The sequence below is a fragment of the Dermacentor variabilis genome, unplaced genomic scaffold (assembly GCF_050947875.1).
Source record: "Dermacentor variabilis isolate Ectoservices unplaced genomic scaffold, ASM5094787v1 scaffold_12, whole genome shotgun sequence".
Lineage (NCBI taxonomy): Eukaryota > Metazoa > Arthropoda > Arachnida > Ixodida > Ixodidae > Dermacentor > Dermacentor variabilis.
Genome location: NW_027460280.1, coordinates 9,646,000 through 9,664,519, shown reverse-complemented (window position 1 = coordinate 9,664,519; position 18,520 = coordinate 9,646,000). Strand labels below are relative to the sequence as shown.

Sequence of the window (18,520 nt, the reverse complement as noted above, 5' to 3'; positions counted from 1 at the left end):
AGGGCATTCGCATGCGGTGTGCATCGACTCCAAGGAGAAAAAAAACAAACAACCAAATAAACGACGGTGCCACATGTTTCACTCCACCTAATCAATGTAATCAAATAACTGACCGACGATTCCTCTAAATAAGAATGCGACTTCTCACGTCAGGTAGCCGTCAAAGGACCGGCACCGCTTCGGCGATTTTAACCAATCTGTGACAACAAAAATATGATGTAGGAAGATGAAAAGGGGGAGTAAAACTGCCGCCAAATCAGTTGCTATGCAGGGGAGAGCCCTTTCCAACATCGCCTAAAGCGCTCCATGCACCCCTACCAGTGACATTAATAATAATATATGGGGTTTTACGTGCCAAAACCACTTTCTGATTATGAGGCACGCCGTAGTGGAGGACTCCGGAAATTTAGACCACCTGGGGTTCTTTAACGTGCACCTAAATCTAAGTACACGGGTGTTTTCGCATTTCGCCCCCATCGAAATGCGGCCGCCGTGGCCACCAGTGACATTAACGCGTCAATAAGAAAGTCGCGAAGTAGCGGATGTCACTTCTTACTTGCTGTCGAAGTAATAGTATTGTCCTCCTTAATGGTAAAATCGATGGCAAACATGATGATGCATGATTGAACAATCCTTCTCTAACTTTCTGTGGAATTTATTGCGGGTTTCGGTCGCTTTTTTAGGTCAATTAAGCACATTCGTTCTAGCATTAAGACATGCGCGAAATGGCGCCCTAGGCGCATCACATGATGACTCCAACGAAGAAGAGCGCGCCTAATAGGTTTCTCGGTATGCACTACACGAAGTGCTGTGAGACTCAAATAAAATGGCACCAGCCTAATAAAGAGCGCGAAGAAATGACTGTATTTTTACCCTCATCACTTATTAAAAACATGCTAAGTGATTTTTGTGGTGATAAGCTTGTTTCTGTTAATGTATATTGATTAAGCAGGCTGTTCACAAGCTGTAGACCAAACCAGCTGGAAAATGCTCCAGTAAGTGAAGTGCGCCTTCCCGCCACGCCGCCTCGGTCGCTCAGTCACCTGGGTCTAGCGAAGTGTACATTGCAGCAAAGCCAGAGCGGCGCGCTCCAGCGCTGTAGCAGACGACGCGAAGCGCCTCCCCGAAGTCCGTGTGCGCCTGCGCCGCTTCGCTTCGATGCGCCGCCGCTCCGGACGCACTGGCGCCCCGCGGAGCGCGGCCACGGTGAGCCGTGTTCACCCTAAGAGTGGACGAGCCTGTACATGGTATGTACAACAGTAATGATCGTAGAGCCCTGTAGCATGGTTGAAGAACATGAGAGGTGTATTAACTGCGCAGGGCCACCATGGAGAGAGCACCTCCATAACATGCTATAGTTTCTCGTGCTCACCGATAGATGGCAGAACTAATTGAGGCCTTGCCTTGAACAATGCACAAATAGGTAAATGAAAGCATTTAGTAGTTGTCTTGTGCACGATTTTGCAGCAACTTTTTGTGCTTTTAGCCCATAATGACAAAAAATATGCTTTGCCCACTGTTGTAAAACAAGGTACAGGTTTTGAGAGGAGAAGTTCACTAGTTTCTGAGCAAAAAGACGATCATCGATAACAGTGGAAGCATGCTATACCCAGAACAGATCACACCAGTCAGTTGACAGAACATGTTAGTAAAAGATGTTTTGAGCCCAAACGTATACTCAAGGACAGTAAAGTACATAGACACATTGTGATGAGCTTGCCGCACCACTTGTTTAATTATTTATAACAGAGTACGTTGTTGAAAATTATGAGTTATGAGAAATGAAACCGTTTGAAGCCAGAAGGATGATGTTTAGGCAAATCCATGTACTACCCATCATTCCCATGCTGGCTGAACCACCTCACTTGTAGCTTCCATAGACACTAGAGGAAGCGTTACCTCTAGTTACTATTATATGAAACTCTATGGGTGACACGGACAGTCAACAACAGGTGGACCGCATGTAACGATGTGATGGGTCACAGCATGCTTAGGTGGCTGTGCAAGGGCAGGGCTTCGTGAGTGAGATTTTGGAACTTCGTGACCAGGTTTTCAAATGGACAACACAGGATGAATATGTGTATGCCTGTGAGCGCTCACAGAGCACGCCCGAGATGGAGAGGCGGGTCATGCTGTCTTTAATGTGATGACGGCGCATGCCGACGTCCAAGTCATAGTGTGACAGGAAGTCGGATTTAATGGTGGGACGGCGAACATCGGCTATTATGAAGACACAGTGAAATGTGCAACGCTGGCCCAGGTCAACAGACAATTAACGGAGGCCGTACGTGGCTATCGATGAAGAGTTAGCGGCATTTAGCATTCGTCCTGTGGACCTGGACTGGCTATCCGCATTGGTAGGTGGTAGCATACTTCTGCACCCGTGTCCGTGAGGAACCTCGTAACGGAGATCTGGTCCATAATCATGAAGAGACGACCAGGTTGAGAAACAAGTTCACAGGCCGCCATCGGTGACCCCGTCGGCTGCTTCCCGATCAGCTGCAAGGTGAAGTACATTTTCTGGCAATGTGCTGGAACATCCTGTGGTACTAGCAGATTCGAGAGGTACTCCAATGACAAGGATTCGTTGCGTGGAGGAGAATGATGCCTTGGGCAGGGAGAGTGCTGGTAACGTGACAGCGTCTGGAGAGCGGCTATGGCAGCAGAGAGTTGGTCGATGCAATCCTCTAACCTTGAAACAGCACACGTGTCTGGGGTCTCAGAGACAGCAGTTACAGTTGGCGGGACAACCTCATAGATAATGTCAGCCAAAGCAGCAAGACGATCTAGGGACAACTTGTCTGCAGCAACCAGAACGAAGCGGACGGACTGGGCCATGTGCTGTAGGAACAACTTGAGCAAGGTGTTGTGCACGTTGATGTTGCTGTCACCCAAAAAGTCGCCGCATGCTAATGAGCAGTTGTGAAAGTCGCCAGTCACCAAGCTGTCCACCAGTGAGGAGCTGTAGGAGGCGCATGCACTCGGTTGGCATTGTGGTTCCAGAATCTTCTGCTTGAGTCTTTGGTAGGGTGTGTTACCCAGTGACTCGGCATTAGCATCAGCTACATCTTGAGCCACATCTGAGGGTGATGAGAAGAGGTGGTAGTACCATGTGGTCTCCAAGGTAATGTGGTAAAGATGGAACTGTGCCTCCAGCTCAGCAAACCATACTTCCACAGTGTTTGGGCAAAACGGCCGCGTGTGAAGCTGGACCATTCCCTCATCTGCTTTTGCGTGGGTGGCTAGTGGAAATCGGGTGAGTTCGTGTCCGAGTCCGGAGTCAACACTGTAGGAACGGCCCACCAGGACAATACATCTAACTCCAACACCTAACGGCCAGCGATGGCGTGTTCGTGTACATGCCACGAGCCATGCATCTTTATTCTCTTCTTCCTCTTATGCTTGCTCATTCTGAAACCCTCCTTAAGCTACCACAAGAGGGTGCTACATATATGAAGGTGCTGGTGAGACAGTGTCAGTGCACTGAGCAGCAAGTCATCCGCGCCATCAAGGCCGATGATGAAGGAGATGCTAAACGTTGCCAAGGCAATCGCCACGAAGCAAGGTTGAATGGTTTGGCAGTGAATTCGTGATGATCGAGGCAGTAGCGATGCGATGGATGTTGAAGGCAGCAAATGAAAATGAGATACTCCTGCGGTTAAAGACAGTGTCAGAGGATGCAAACAGGACTGTAGTGCCAGAAATCTCGGCACAGGACACAAGGACATGGGAGGCACTGTAGGGCAGTATGTCGGTATTGTCGGCAACAAACAGCTAGTCCAATTGAGTATTGTGTGAAATGGCAACCAAGGTCGAGAAAGCCACCTCAGCATGGGCACAGTCAATAACAGCATGACTCCAAGACCGAAAATCTCAGCCGAGGATGATGTCATGTGAACAAGCAGGCAGCACAAGAAACTCGATAGTACAAAAGATGTATTGAATTACGATGTGGGCTGTGCACACAGTTGAAGGCTGAATATGGTTTGTCCCGGTGGTGCAAAGGGACAATCCTGTTGACGTCGTGGTAACCTTCCGAAGTAAGTGGGAAAGTTTTATATCATTAGGAGAAACAGCAGTACCAGTGTCCACAAGTGCAAGGGTAGAAAAACCATACACAAAAACTTCAATGAGGTTTGGCGGAGAAATTCAAGGACTTTACTCTGAACCACAATGCAGTTCGTGCTTCGGGAACTGCAGGATCTGGTTTTCTGCATCCGGAGGGCAGGGACAACAATGCATAGTTAGAGGGCGATATCCTAGTGACGGAGATCTGTGTCGTTAGTGAGTTTTTACTGCAATTTAAACTGCCCATAAAACTACTAGCCTTAATTTGTGCAATATTCTAATACCTTGCTATTGCTGCAAATGCTCCACCCTTTGGGCGGAAACACCATGTAGAGTATTGATTTCTTGGAGGAGTTTCAAGCACATCAAGAAAAAAAGGCAAAAAGCAGATATTACCAGATGATTGCATGACATGTTTCCTGATGCCATGTTGCAAGCATTTTAGTCTGAATGAATGTCATAAAACAGTTACGAAGAACACCTGAAATACTTGCAAAGATGCAAATATCTCCATCTATGAATGTATATAAGAAATAATTTGCCCTTTTAATGAGCTGTTTATAACATCCATGTGCAGAACTGATTTCATACAGACATGCAAAAAATGATTTGTTTGGTGATTGCTCTCAGTACAATGGCTATTGCCATCTTTTCTTTCGTATCTCTTCCTCACACACGTGGTGCTGCTCCTTCTTTATGTGGAGCGTAGAAAGGTTAAATTTTTCAACAAGATTACAATTCTTTAAACAATTCCGAGCCAGCAAGGTATCCTTCCATAAAAAACAATAGACAGCCCACCTTGACATGCAGGATGGCCATCTGTGGCGGGTGGATGTCCACAATTGTGCGCAGCAGTTTTCCATTGGTCAGGTCCCACATGGTCAGCTGCACGTACAAGTTGTAAATGACATAAATATGCAACCAGGTCAAAACTCCCCTCAGGACATTTCAAAGGTATAAGCAATGTCTCTACAACAATGCCAATCCATATCATTTACGACTTCGAACTACATCAATCAATCAATCAATCAATCAATCAATCAAGTTTTATTTTCGCCGCAGACAGTACGTTGTTACTGCGAAAATAGGGGGCCAGAGAAAAAAGCTGCATTTGTGCAGCTTGACTAAGCTCTAGCCACCCATTTACCTGCAGCCATGTTCATTCAGCTTGGTAATGCAGTCGGCATTGTTGCACCGAAATTGTGCCCCTAAAGCTAAGGATTCCTGCTCAGTTCGCACCAGCCAGCCATACCTGCCACAGACTAACCAGAGCTGCCAGTGCCCCATAATGATGCCATCAAAACTAGCAGGCAGCAGCTTGCAAAATGACACATGAATCAGAGAGAGAGAGAGAGAGAGAACATTTATTTGAACCATCGAGGCCGTTGCTCTTGAGGCTGGGTGGGTGGTGTCCTCATCCCAGGACTCCACTAGCCATGGCTGCTCGACTTGCTGGACGAGAGCTTCTTGTCCCGCTAGGGTATCGCCAGTCAGCTGTACCTCCGACCGTTCAAATGATGTGCTAGGCGTCTTTAAGTGTTGAGGTTTGCCCCCGCACCTACACGAGATGTGAAAGTGTAGGGCATGTGTCGCCGCACCAGGGGCAGATGCCGTGATATATTTGTAGGTACATTTTGCTGTATCTGTGTAGGTTTGGGAATGTGTTAGTCTGACTAAGTCTGAGAGCTACTGCCTCTTCAGTGCTGAGCTTTCTGTGAGGGGGAGGATAAATCCTGCGGTTGAGTCGCTGGATCTTGAGTCGGTCGCAGTAATTGGATGGCAGGGGCACGAAGGTAAAGGGTGGGGATTGACAAGATGATTGTTTTTGCCCCGCTTGGTTGATTAGCGATCGAGCTAAGGCGTTCACCCTTTCGTTTCCCTCCAGTCCCACATGGCCCGGCGTCCATGTGATTTGATGGGATTCCTGCAGCCTCGGGCTTAGAACCTGAGCCGCCAGCAATGGTGTTTGCCTGTTGGTAAAGTTACGGCAGGCTGGTTGCGAGTCGGTAACGACATGGACTTCCCTGGCTACCCTGTCTTGTTGCTTTACTACTAGCACCATGGCTATGGTCTCAGCCGCAACTGGGGTCCCTGCCCTGACGGAGGCCGCGAGGGTCAAGGAGTTATCTCTCCCATTCACGGCAGCTACTGCGAAGAGGCCCCCTACAGGGTACGCCGCGACGTCCACGTACATTACGTACGAGTCACCCTTGAATTGTCAGCGCTGTCTGTAGATGTGAGCCTTGCGTCGTCCTTTATGGAGTTTATGACTCATGTGCTTCGGTGGGGTTCGCCTTGATCTTGCCTCTGACCTCAGGTGAGAGTGATCATTGCCCATCGAGGGCACGGAGCTCCGTTGCCATTCCGGTCTGGTGGAGGATAGCTCTGCCTGCTGCCGTGTTCTGTAGTCTGGCTTTTTGCGAAGCCCTAACCAGGTCCGAAAGCTCAGCGAAGGTGTTGTGGATCTCGAGGGCCGCTAACTTCTCATTTGAGGGGGTGACAGGAAGACCCAGGGCTGTTTTGTACGCGCCTCTGATGACGGCGTCGACTTGTTCTTGGTCCCGTTTGTTTAGCGAGTGGTAGTGCTACGGCATGCTATACGTTACTCTGCTGATCATCAAAGCCTGGATGAGGCAAAGCATGTCCTCTTCTCACATGCCCTTGCGGCTTCTTGTTATTCGTTTAATAGTCCGAGAGATCTGGTTGGTGGCGGACCTTAGGGTTTGGATGTTGTGGGAGGCTTTCAGGTTGCTCTCGATCCAAAAACCCAGAATCCTACACTTATTGCTTTCCATGATCTTCTGGCCCTCTAAATAGAGGTTGATAGGGCTGGGGCACTTGTAGATTCTTCCTCCGTGCACCCAGATCACCTCAGACTTCTCGGGCGCGCAATGCATCCCGCTCGCTGCCGCAAATCTCTCCACGGCCGTCGCGGCCTCTTTGAAGGGTCGCCTCTTTTCGCACGAGGGAGCCCTTGGTGGCCCTGAGCGTGATGTCGTCTGTGTACAGTGCGTAACCTAGGTCCGGAATCTTCCACAGCTCTTTGGTCAGCGCTAGCATCGTGACGTTGAAGAGAATCGAGGAGACCATCGCCCCTTGCGGCATTCCTTTGTTCGGTACATCGATCGTATCCGATCGAGTCTGGCCTATTCCGATGTTTGCCGTCTGGATCGTCAGGAACGATTTGACGTAATTAAAGATGCGCTCCCCACAGCTGATGTCGTTCGGTCCCTTGAGAATGGCCTCGTGAGAGATGTTATCGAAGGCCCCTTTCAGGTGGAGTACGAGCAGGAGTTGTCCTCCCTTCGGGATGCCCTTGTTAACTTCTTCCCTTAGGATTAGGAAATCATCTTGCATAGGAAGTCCCGACCTGAAGCCAAGCATTGTGTGCGGGAAGAGGTCACCATCCTCTATGTAGTGTTGGAGGTGGGTTTCGATGACCCTCTCGTACAGCTTGCCGAGGCACTAAGTCAGCGAGATGGGATGCAGGGCGTCGATCGCGGGCTTCTTGCTGGGTTTGGGAATGGTCACGATTTTGTGTGTTTAAACTCGTTCAGTATGTGGTCCTTCTCCATAGTTCCTCGTTTAGGTATTCGGTCAAGTCCAAGATGTGCATCGGGCTCGGGGTTCTTATCATGGCATTGGTGATTTTGTCAACCCCGGGAGCAGTGTTGCGATGTAAGGCTCGTGCCGCAGCATACATCTCTTCCTCCGTGATTGGAGCATCCAGTTCTGGTCTTGGTTCCCCTTCGTATATTAGGAGGCAGGGTCGTATGGGGTCGCTACCCAGGTATCCAGTTTTTAGGGTGTCAATCAGATCCTGGTCGTTCCCGGGGAACTTGTGAGTGATTTCTAGAAGCGTCTGACTGGTTGACACATGAATTAAAGATGGTGAGTTTGCAGCTCATCTCAACGAGTGATAAAAGAAATAAAGCTAGCACAATGTGTCAACTGTGATGAGGGCAAGGTATGCTATGCACAGCTAGTAGCTAATAAAAATGATACTCTGTGGCACAAGGCGCCACCATATCATTGCTGCTTCTCAAGTACTCTGGAATTATCATGCAAAGGAAGCTTGACCCCCACAAGCCAACACCTGTATTAAAGGGTGGTGGTGAAGTCACAAAACAAGTTTCCATGGACACAAGTGGCACATTAGGCCACAGCAGTTGTGTTTATGATGGAGAACTGAGGCACAGGAGGACAACAACAGGCAAGGAAGAGGAGCAAGGATTCGCTATGATGCACTAGCAGGTCAAAACATAGCCAAAAGAGCTATGTTTAGGCCCCGAAGTCAACAAGTTGACACCCAGGGTGGCCAAGAATCAAGCAGAATACGTTCCCCTCTGACTTGTACTAAGTGGCACTACAGCCCCTCATTAAAGAGAACACACTGAGCACCTAGATGAATTCACCAAAAGGAAACTATACCTTCATCTAAGTGAACACCACTCAATAGAGACACCTATAATCAGACTGCTGGCTACTGACTACACTCTGACGCCTGATGGAAAGTAGAATAAATTATAAAGACAAAGAATAGGTTTTCCTGCTCAATTCAATCTGAGTGCAAGCTAAAACTTGGTCCAAGCACCAGTATATCTAACTCCCACATTCAAGCCATGCCACACGGCTTCATTCACACACCAGCTAAAGGGCGCTGCCAGGGAGTGAAACTTTTTTTTTTAATTTCATTCTTTAGATTTTGACTGCCAAATCTCACTTCAATATTAAATTTTCATGTTCTCATATAAATTATTCTAATGAAGGCATGGTAGCTGCAAGGACTTGATTTCTCCATTGATGCTCTATAAGGAGCATTCATAAAGTTCATATTGTTATGGAAGGATGACAGAAGAGCGAGAGGAAGAAAATCGCGAGACGCTGGCTGCTGCATGTTGTTGCTGGTCAGCCATCTTGACCACATTGACTTTGCTTGTATATATACTGTAAATATAGTCAGTCTATACTCCCAACATCCCCGTAGCATATTGGTGAGAGGTGCGGGGTACCACGGCTGGAAACGGAGCTCCGCAGTGGACATCGCATCACCGTCCTCACCATGAAGGACTGTGAGCACTCGGGATCAACGTCGTTGCTGCCTCCAATGTCACCATCACCCGCTACGACACTGTCCCCTTCAATTGTGGTTGTGCAACCCAAGGATACCGGAACTTTCTGTGGGACTGATGGCACCGATGTTGAGGAGTGGGTGGCTATGTACTAACGTGTGAGTGGAATCAACAGATGGGACCCTACGCTCATGCTAGCTAACCTGTTGTTCTACCTAAGAGGCACGGCAAAGGTGTGGTTCGAAAACCATGAAGAGGAGCTGAGCAGCTGGGACCAATGCAAAGAGAAGTTAACAGAGTTGTTTGGCAAACCAGCCGGCCGCAAAATTGCCAAAAAGCAGGAACTGGCCTCTTCTGCCCAATCCCCCACAGAGTCCTATGTTTCGTATATCCAAGACGTGCTGGCGCTTTGTTGTAAAGCCGATCACGACATGACCGAAGCTGAGAAGGTAGGGCATGTGCTCAAGGGAATTGCCGACGCCTTTAATCTGCTCCTGTGCAAAAGCTGCTCTACAGTTGATGCTATCATCAAAGAGTGCCGACAATTCGAGCAGGCCAAAAGCCGACGGGTCCTGCACCCATTCACCAGACTTCCCAATACTGCCGCAACCTCGACATGTGAAGATCAGCTCGCACAGCAGCATGCGTCGCCATCACAGGACATGGTGCGAATCGTTCGACGTGAACTGGACGCGATGGCGGCCGCAGCTTTCTGTTCGCGTAGCCCTGATGCTACCCCTATTACAGTTTCCTCGTGCAAACCATCGTTCGACAGGAACTTGAAAACTTTGGCCTACATTCTGTTTGTGCTGTCACCAACCCCAGAGCCAACGAACGCCCTTCTACTATTTTCGCTATACCCCGACGATTCTCTCCGCGTTATCGTAACCCGACTGAGTGGAGAACCGCGGACGACCAGCCGATATGTTTCACCTGTCGCCGCATTGGTCATGTCGTCAGATACTCTTGCAACTCGTGGCCCTCAACACCTCGCATGCCGACCAACCTGAGCCATTTTAATGGAAATGCCCACAATGTTTCACCCACCGCTGAGTCTAATAGTGCCGACAACTGTGCTAGGCACACGTGGCACAGTTGCTCACCATCACCGCGTGGACACCAGTCTCACTCACTGCAAACATGTGGCCCATCTTCCCGTTCGCCGCAGCCACGCCGCCTTTTGTCCACTATGGCTTTTGGCCACACCCTTTCAGAAAACTAAGAAATGCAGCCATCGGAGGTGGTGCTGCTTGGCCCACTACTGCAGCAAATGTTCTGTCTGTGCTCACAAAGAGAAGTGTAATTGACGTTAAAATAGACTGCTTACCTGTCCAAGCACTTGTCGACATGAAGCTCACATATCTGTGATGAGTGCTAGCCTACGTAGACGTTTAAAGAAGGTCCTCACCCCAGCAGCTGCCCGAGTGCTTCGTGCGGCCGACGGCGGCATGCTGGTTGTACTTGGAATGTGTACTGCACGCATAAGTATAGCCGGCCGCCCTACTTCTGTTCTCTTTGCTGTGATCGACAATTGCCCTCACGACATTATCCTTGGAATGGACTTTTTATCCCATCATTCCGCTCTCATCGACAGCGCAACCGGCATTCTTCAGTTGGAACTGCCTCAACTCGCCGATGCTCTGAGCACCGCTCCACTGCACTTGTGTTTGCTTCAAGATGTGCATCTGTCACCTGAGGCAGTCAGTTACGTCACTTTGAACACACAGCCACAGATTCCCAACGGTGAATATGTCCTTCGCGCCATCATTGACGTGCTTTTCAACCGGAATGTTGCTCTTCCGCAAACAATGGTGACTATTATTAATAGCAATGTCGTTCTTCCACTTCTGAATTTCAGCCTGTGCCCTCAAGTGCTTCCAGCCGGCATGTTCTTGACCAGCGTTCTAATACTTCCGAATTTGACATTTAAAGTCTAATGTCAAGAGCGGTTTCTTAGCACCAATTGCAGCTCACAGCTCTGGTTCCCTAATGAATGAGTTGGCGAAGATGATTGCTACTGATCTCACCTCTGCGCAGGCCATGGACATACATCTCCTCCTTGAATCGTACCTTGACATCTTTGATTTCGGCGACAAGCCTTTAGGAAAAACATCTGTTGTTCACCACCATATTAATACTGGGGACACGAATCTTATTCCTCGGCGTCCCTATTGTGTATCGCATGCTGAACGTCGAGTCACCCAATCAGAAGTGGACAAAATGCTCCACAGAGGAGTCATCGAACCATCAGCCAGCCCTTGGGCTTTGCCTGTCTTAATGAGAGCAGCATTCCGGGCAAGTTGGTAATCCATTATTCAAATGATATTGTGCAACAAAAAAACGACACGGACGTGAGAGGACAACACACCGAGCGCAAACTTTCAACTCCATTACTCAAATGATATTGCACAAACTTTCAACTCCATTACCCAAATGAATTGCTCAAGTTTGCGCTTGGTGTGTCGTCCTCTCACGTCCATGTCGTTTTTTTGTTGCGCAATATCACTTGAGACTTTGCCTGTCGTCCTTGTGAAAAAAAGAAAAAGATGGTACCTGGCGTTTTTGCATCGATTATCACCATTTAAACAAGATCACCCGAAAAGACGTCTACCCACTACCACGCATCGATGACGCCTTGGACTGCTTGCACGGAGGTAAATAGTTCTCGTCCATCAATCTTCAATCCGGCTACTGGCAGTTTCAGTGGACGAAATGGACCGCGAGAAGACGGCCTTCATCACGCCGGATGGCTTATATCAGTTCAAAGTCATGCCCTTTGGCCTATGCAATGCTCCTGCGAAATTTGAACGTATGATGGACTCTCTTCTGCAAGGCTACGAATGGACCACCTGTCTCTTTACCTTGATGACCGTTATTGTTTTTTCTCCCACATTTGGCAGCCACCTTACCCGACTCGCTGCCATTCTTGCGGTCTTCCGAAAAGCCACCCTCCTCCAACTGAACTCCAAGAAGTGTCAATTCGGGTGCCGTCAGACTACCGTGTTGGGACACCTCTTGACGCATCAGGTGTCCAACCAGATCCAGAAAAAGTTCGCGCCGTACGCAGTTTCCCTGTGCCACGTTCTGCTTCTGACGTGCGCTGCTTCGTCGGCCTGTGTTCCTACTTTCACAGTTTCGTAAAAAATTTCGCCGTCGTTGCTCGGCCTTTGACAGATCTAAAGAAAACGTACCATTCTCATGGGGCCCTGAGCAAGCTCACGCGTTCGCCGCTCTCATCAGATTTCTGACCACACCTGCCATACTTGCCCACTTTGATCCATCTGTACCGACCGAAGTCCACACTGACGCAAGCGGCCACGGCATCAGCGCTGTTCTCGCCCAACAGCAGAATGGTACCGAGTGCGAGATAGCTTACGACAGCCGCCTGCTGTCACCTGCCGAGAGAAATAACTCCATCACTGAGCGGGAGTGCTTGGCTTTAGTTTGGGCTGTCGCCAAGTTCAGGCCATATTTGTACGGCCACACGTTTTCGGTCATTACAGACCACTACGCCCTCTGCTGGCTGTCTTCCCTCCGGGACCCCACAGAACGGCGTGGTTGCTGGGCGTTGTGGCTCCAGGAATTTTCATTTGTTGGCAACTATAAGTCTGGACGCCTGCACATGGACGCTGACTGCCTCTCGCGTCACTTCGTGGATCCTCCCGATACTGTTGTGCATGATCTGGTGACCTGCGTGATGGCTTTGACTGACATGACCGACATGCGTGCTGAACAACAACGCGACGCATCCTTACAGTCCATCATCGCCGGAGTGCAATCTGGCAGCACCGACGGCATGTGCCGCATGTTTGTGCTGCACGAGGGCATCCTCTACTGCCACAATATCAACCCTGACAGCCCCGAGTTGCTCCTTGTCCTTCCTCGTCACCTGCAATCTGTCGTTCTCTAACAACTTCACGATGCACCAACGGCGGGACACCTTGGAGTTTCGCATACATATGACCATGTACGGCACTGGTTCTTCTGGCCGGGTCTCTACCGCTCTGTGCGTTGTTATGTCACAACTTGTGAATTGTGTCAGCGCCGGAAGAAACCTCCCCTGGCACCTGTCGGACGACTCCATCCCATTGAAGTTCACTCTGAACCATTCTTTCGTGTTGGCCTTGACCTGCTCGGCCCTTTTCCGACAACGACTAGAGGGAACAAGTGGATCGCCATCGCTACTGATTACGCAACACGCTACGCGATAACAAAGGCGTTGCCGACTAGTTGTGCAACTGACGTCGCCAATTTTCTCCTCCACGATGTCATTCTCCATCACGGTGCACCTCAACAGTTACTCACAGACCGCAGCCGCCTGTTTTTATCTCGAGTTGTCAACGACCTCCTCCACTCTTGTGCCACTGAGCACAAGCTGTCCGCCTACCACCCACAAACGAACGGTCTCACGGAACGTCTGAACCGAACAGTCACAGAGATGCTGTCGATGTACATCTCCAACGATCACCGCGACTGGGTTTCGTGGCTGGCTTTCGTGATGTTCACGTATAACTTGTCCTGACATGACACCACAGGATATTCACCCTTTAATCTTTTGTATGGTCGCGACCCCACCTTGCCCTTTGGCACCATCCTACCTTCTGTGCCCCACGTTGCCACTGAGTATGCTCGTGAAGTCATCGATCGCGCTCACATGGTGCGTCAAGTCGCCCGATCTCAATTACCGGCCTCGCAGCATCTGCAAAAAGAGTGTTACGACCGGTGCCATCGCGATGTTCAGTTCGCCCCAGGTGCTTGGGTGCTGCTTTGGTCACCCTGTCGTTGAGTCGGCCTCTCCCAGAAGCTCCTCTCTCGCTACACAGGGCCTTATAAGTCCTACGTCAAGTTAACGACGTCAATTACGAAATCGTGCTGCTACAGTTTCATCCATCCTCAAGTCCACTGCATGTTGACGTCGTGCACGTTTCGCGGCTGAAGCCATACTTGGCTCACAGTTCTTCACCTACCATGCACAGAGACGGCGCTTCACCAATCGGGGTTCCTGTTACGGAAGGATAACAGAAGAGAGAGAGGAACATGATGGCAAGACGCTGGCTGCTGCGTGTTGTTGCTGTCAGCCATCTTGACCACATTGACTTTGCTTGTATATATACTGTAAATATATTCAGTCTATACACCCAACATCCCCATAACAATATTATAACTGCCATAGATTTATAAAAGCCGTACACAATAGGCATAAAAATGAGTGTGTGTCTGTTTAGCTTTAGTGCGATATAAAGCATGTGTTCTATATAGTACCACGCAACACCACTAGGGCATCAAAAGTAAAATGGCAGCCCCCATCGGTGCAGTGATCCGCTTTCTGCATTTGAATGGGCAAGACGCCAAGAAGATTTATGCCGAGCTGGTGGCAGTGTACAGTGACAATGCCTTAGCTTATGGCACTCTTAAATGGTGCAGACAATTTTAGAGGTCAAACAAGCCCGGACAGTGAAGAATGAAATGAGCGCCCGTCGCTCGATGGTGAACCACAGATTGGTGGAGGTTCTAGTGCTTGCTGACTGGTGGATAATTGTTGAAGAATTCGTCGAACTGGTTAACGTGAGTGCAGGCTTTGTGTAAAACAAACCTCACGTGACGAAAGTTGTTGTATGCTAGGTTCAGCGTTTGCTTATGCCAATGCAAAAAGACTTGTGGAAGGAAGCAGCCACAAAAATGTTGAAGCTTTGCAAGAGCAACTCTGTCAATGTTTTTGACCGCCTGATAACCACGGATGAGTGTTGAATGCACAATTATGACCCAGAAACTAAACGGCAAAGCAAACAATGGAAGCATAGAAGCTCCCCCGGCTAACGCTGTGCCATCATGCTGAACATTCTATGGGACTGCCATGGGGCCCTTCTCACAGATTATGCCTGCAAAGGGCAACCTATTACAATAAGATACTATTGTGAGCTGCTCACCAAACTGCAAGGTGCTATAGAGGTGAAGTGCAGAGGAAAGCTTAAGAAAGGTGTCCGCCTGCTCCATGACAATGCACCAACTCAATAACACAGGTGATGGTGACACATGTAGCCTCCTCAGGCTATGAAATTTTGACCCACCCACCATATTCACTTGACCGTGCACCAAGTCACTCCTTCCTCTTCCCTCGAATGAAGAGAACACTGCGCGGGAAACATTTTTAGGATGACGAAGAAGTGATCACTCAAGTCAAGCTCTTCCTGCTCTCAAAATGAGTTCTACTGCGATGGCCTGCGGCAGCTCATACATCGTTGGTAAAAGTGCATGACCTTGGGAGGAGATTATGTAGAGAAAAAATAAACTTCCACTTAAATTTCATTTCCTTATCTCTGTTCCTTCATGCCAATAATACCAACTTTAATGAACGCCCCTCGTACTGGTGAGGCTCACCAATTTTGCCCGAATGGTGAGGTTTCCTGGTATAAGCACAAGTAAGCACTAGCCTGGAATACTGGAAGATATCTATAGCGGCTGCACAGCCACCGTAGTCCTCCATAAAGCAAGCAACAAAATCCCAATAAAGAAAGGCGTCAGGCAGGGAGATACGATATCTCCAATGCTATTCACAGCGTGTTTACAGGAGGTATTCAGAGACCTGGATTGGAAAGAATTGGGGATAAAAGTTAATGGAGAATACCTTAGTAACTTGCGATTCGCTGATGATATTGCCTTGCTTAGTAACTCAGGGGACCAATTGCAATGCATGCTCACTGACCTGGAGAGGCAAAGCAGAAGAGTGGGTCTAAAAATTAATCTGCAGAAAACTAAAGTAATGCTTAACAGTCTCGGGAGAGAACAGCAATTTACAATAGGCAGCGAGGCACTGGAAGTCGTAAGGGAATACATCTACTTAGGGCAGGTAGTTACGGCGGATCCGGATCATGAGACAGAAATAATCAGAAGAATAAGAATGGGCTGGGGTGCGTTTGGCAGGCATTCCCAAATCATGAACAGCAGGTTGCCATTATCCCTCAAGAGAAAAATATATAATAGCTGTGTCTTACCAGTACTCACCTACGGGGCAGAAACCTGGAGGTTTACTAAAAGGGTTCTACTCAAATTGAGGACGACACAACGAGCTATGGAAAGAAGAATGATAGGTGTAACGTTAAGGGATAAGAAAAGAGCAGATTGGGTGAGGGAACAAACGCGAGTTAATGACATCTTAGTTGAAATCAAGAAAAAGAAATGGGCATGGGCAGGACATGTAATGAGGAGGGAAGATAACCGATGGTCATTAAGGGTTACGGACTGGATCCCAAGGGAAGGGAAGCGTAGCAGGGGGCGGCAGAAAGTTAGGTGGGCGGATGAGATTAAGAAGTTTGCAGGGACGGCATGGCCACAATTAGTACATGACCGGGGTTGTTGGAGACGTATGGGAGAGGCCTTTGCCCTGCAGTGGGCGTAACCAGGCTGATTATGATGATGATGATGAAGCACTAGCCCTCGCTGAAACGGCATTCTCCACTTTCACCAGTGTTGAGGCAAAGGCTATGCTTCCTACATATGAAAGACTGACAAGCTGTTTTGCTGTATTGAGGGCAAACCCCAAAACAGGGCCGAGTCTCCAACAGCAGTATTTGATTGCTGGGCCCCAAATAGGGATTTGCTTCACGGCCACTTCTATAGCCATACTGTGGTTCAACAGAGGCCAGAAAGGCTTTGAGGAGGTTCTACAGGAGATTGGCGTTTGCTCTGAGCAGTCAGAGACCAGGAAACAATCGCTGGGACACACGGATGACTAAAGAAGTACTAAATGAACACAGATAAGCACAAAATTTGGAGGACACTTAAGCTTCGCCTCTAAGAGTGGAGCGCAATAGCATTCAAAGACCCCTTACTGCAGTTTATGTAACCGTAACGTTTATTGGGAAATGCTGGCTGCAAACGCTATGCACGAAGGAAAGCTTTCTGGTAGAAATACAGGCTCTTGCATGGGTCAATCTCCTATTATTGTTTCACACTTTTAATATTTCAGTCTCAGAAGAGCTTACATAACGAATATGCGCTGCCGGTGTTTTTTTCTATTGCATTTGTTTTTGGGCTGCCGTTCTCAAAATTCTGAGGAATAACTTTGTAAAGAATGGAAGACAAGGTTTGAGCCACTTTGGCGGTAGAGAAGTGGTTGGGTATGCCTCGTTAGGAATTTCGTTCGAAATACTTTCTGCCAATGCGACATCCAATGCTGGATGCCGATGAGGGACGTCGACACCAACGCAGATTTTCTGCAACAGAGGCTCATTAGTGCTATCGCGTTAGAAAAAAAAAACACACACAGGCACAACTTCCACAGTTTATTCTAGTGACCCTACATATATACCCTTAAGACATCAACATGCAGTAGAACCCTGTTCATAGGTTTTGGAAAAAACGGGGGGAAAAAAGTACTAACGGGGAAAATGCACGATCCGAAGCAACAAATAATTTGACAGACTGAACTATTGTTGACATCTACGTAATGTGAAGCATAGCGCAGATGATTGCAGCACAAGACGCCAACGCACGTTAATCTGGTGGTGCTCCCATGGCCGGAGACGTGTTTTGTTGTTTTCCTATTGCGGGTGTTTTAGGAGGGTGATGGGAAACTGAAACAACATCGAGCTGGTGGGCAACACTGGATGCCGCTGAAGCGAAACGCGATGCCCACGAGGAACGGCAGCGTGTTTGGATTATCGTCTACTAAAAGTGTGCAGTACACTACCAATGGCACTCCGCACTACAGTGCCTAGAGTACTTGAAGTGTGATTACCCCCAAGTGGCGGGTATGGGAATCGCTGAAGCCGCATGGCGATGCTTCCGCTAGGTGGTGTGCTCATCTGCTTACACGTCAGGTCGCTGCATGAAAAGCATGCTTGTATCATCGACTGCATGCGTGGTGCGGGCTTCATGCGTTTTTTTCGTGCAAATGCTGCCTTGAAGATACACGATGAGCCAATGACAAAGTCATTGTTTTGTACCCGGCTGCAAAAGCGGGTACAAATCATGCAAGGATAAGTTGTCATTGTATGGTGTGCCAAAAGAAGAGGACGTATTTCAGCAATGGCAGCACAATATTCCAAGAACAGACAGGCCTCTTGAGCGCAACGCAGCTGTCTGCGAGCTGCACTTTGACAAACAGTTCATGTCTCGTCACTTCGAGCACACCATTGACGGCAAAACTGTGCGCCTTGAGAGAATGAGGCCAGTCCTTCTGCCTGGCGTTGTTCCGACTATTTTTCCGAATGTGCCTCCTCACCTGTCAAAACCTGTTTCCAGGAAAAGAAATCCTAAGGAGAGGCAGTGCCCACCTATTCAAGAAAAGCGACAACGGATGAGCAAGGTGCTGCAGCTGCCACCAGGTGAGGAGTCGGAGGAGCCTGCTACGGCTACTCCTGAGACTCGACTTCTGTTCA

The 18,520-nt window shown here is 48.7% G+C and overlaps 1 protein-coding gene across 11 annotated transcripts in view; it reads right to left on the bottom strand.

Moving 5' to 3' along the window:
* The window catches only part of Vps8 (vacuolar protein sorting 8), a 947,651-nt gene that overhangs the window by 785,592 nt on the left and 143,539 nt on the right, over positions 1-18,520 (bottom strand). For all 11 annotated transcript variants that reach the window (XR_012825005.1, XM_075677146.1, XM_075677136.1 and 8 more), the window contains exon 7: positions 4,867-4,953. Coding sequence is in view for 10 of the 11 variants with exons in the window: in XM_075677146.1 (XP_075533261.1) it covers positions 4,867-4,953 (87 nt within the window). In the remaining variant the exon portion in view is untranslated. The remainder of the gene's footprint in view (positions 1-4,866; positions 4,954-18,520) is intronic.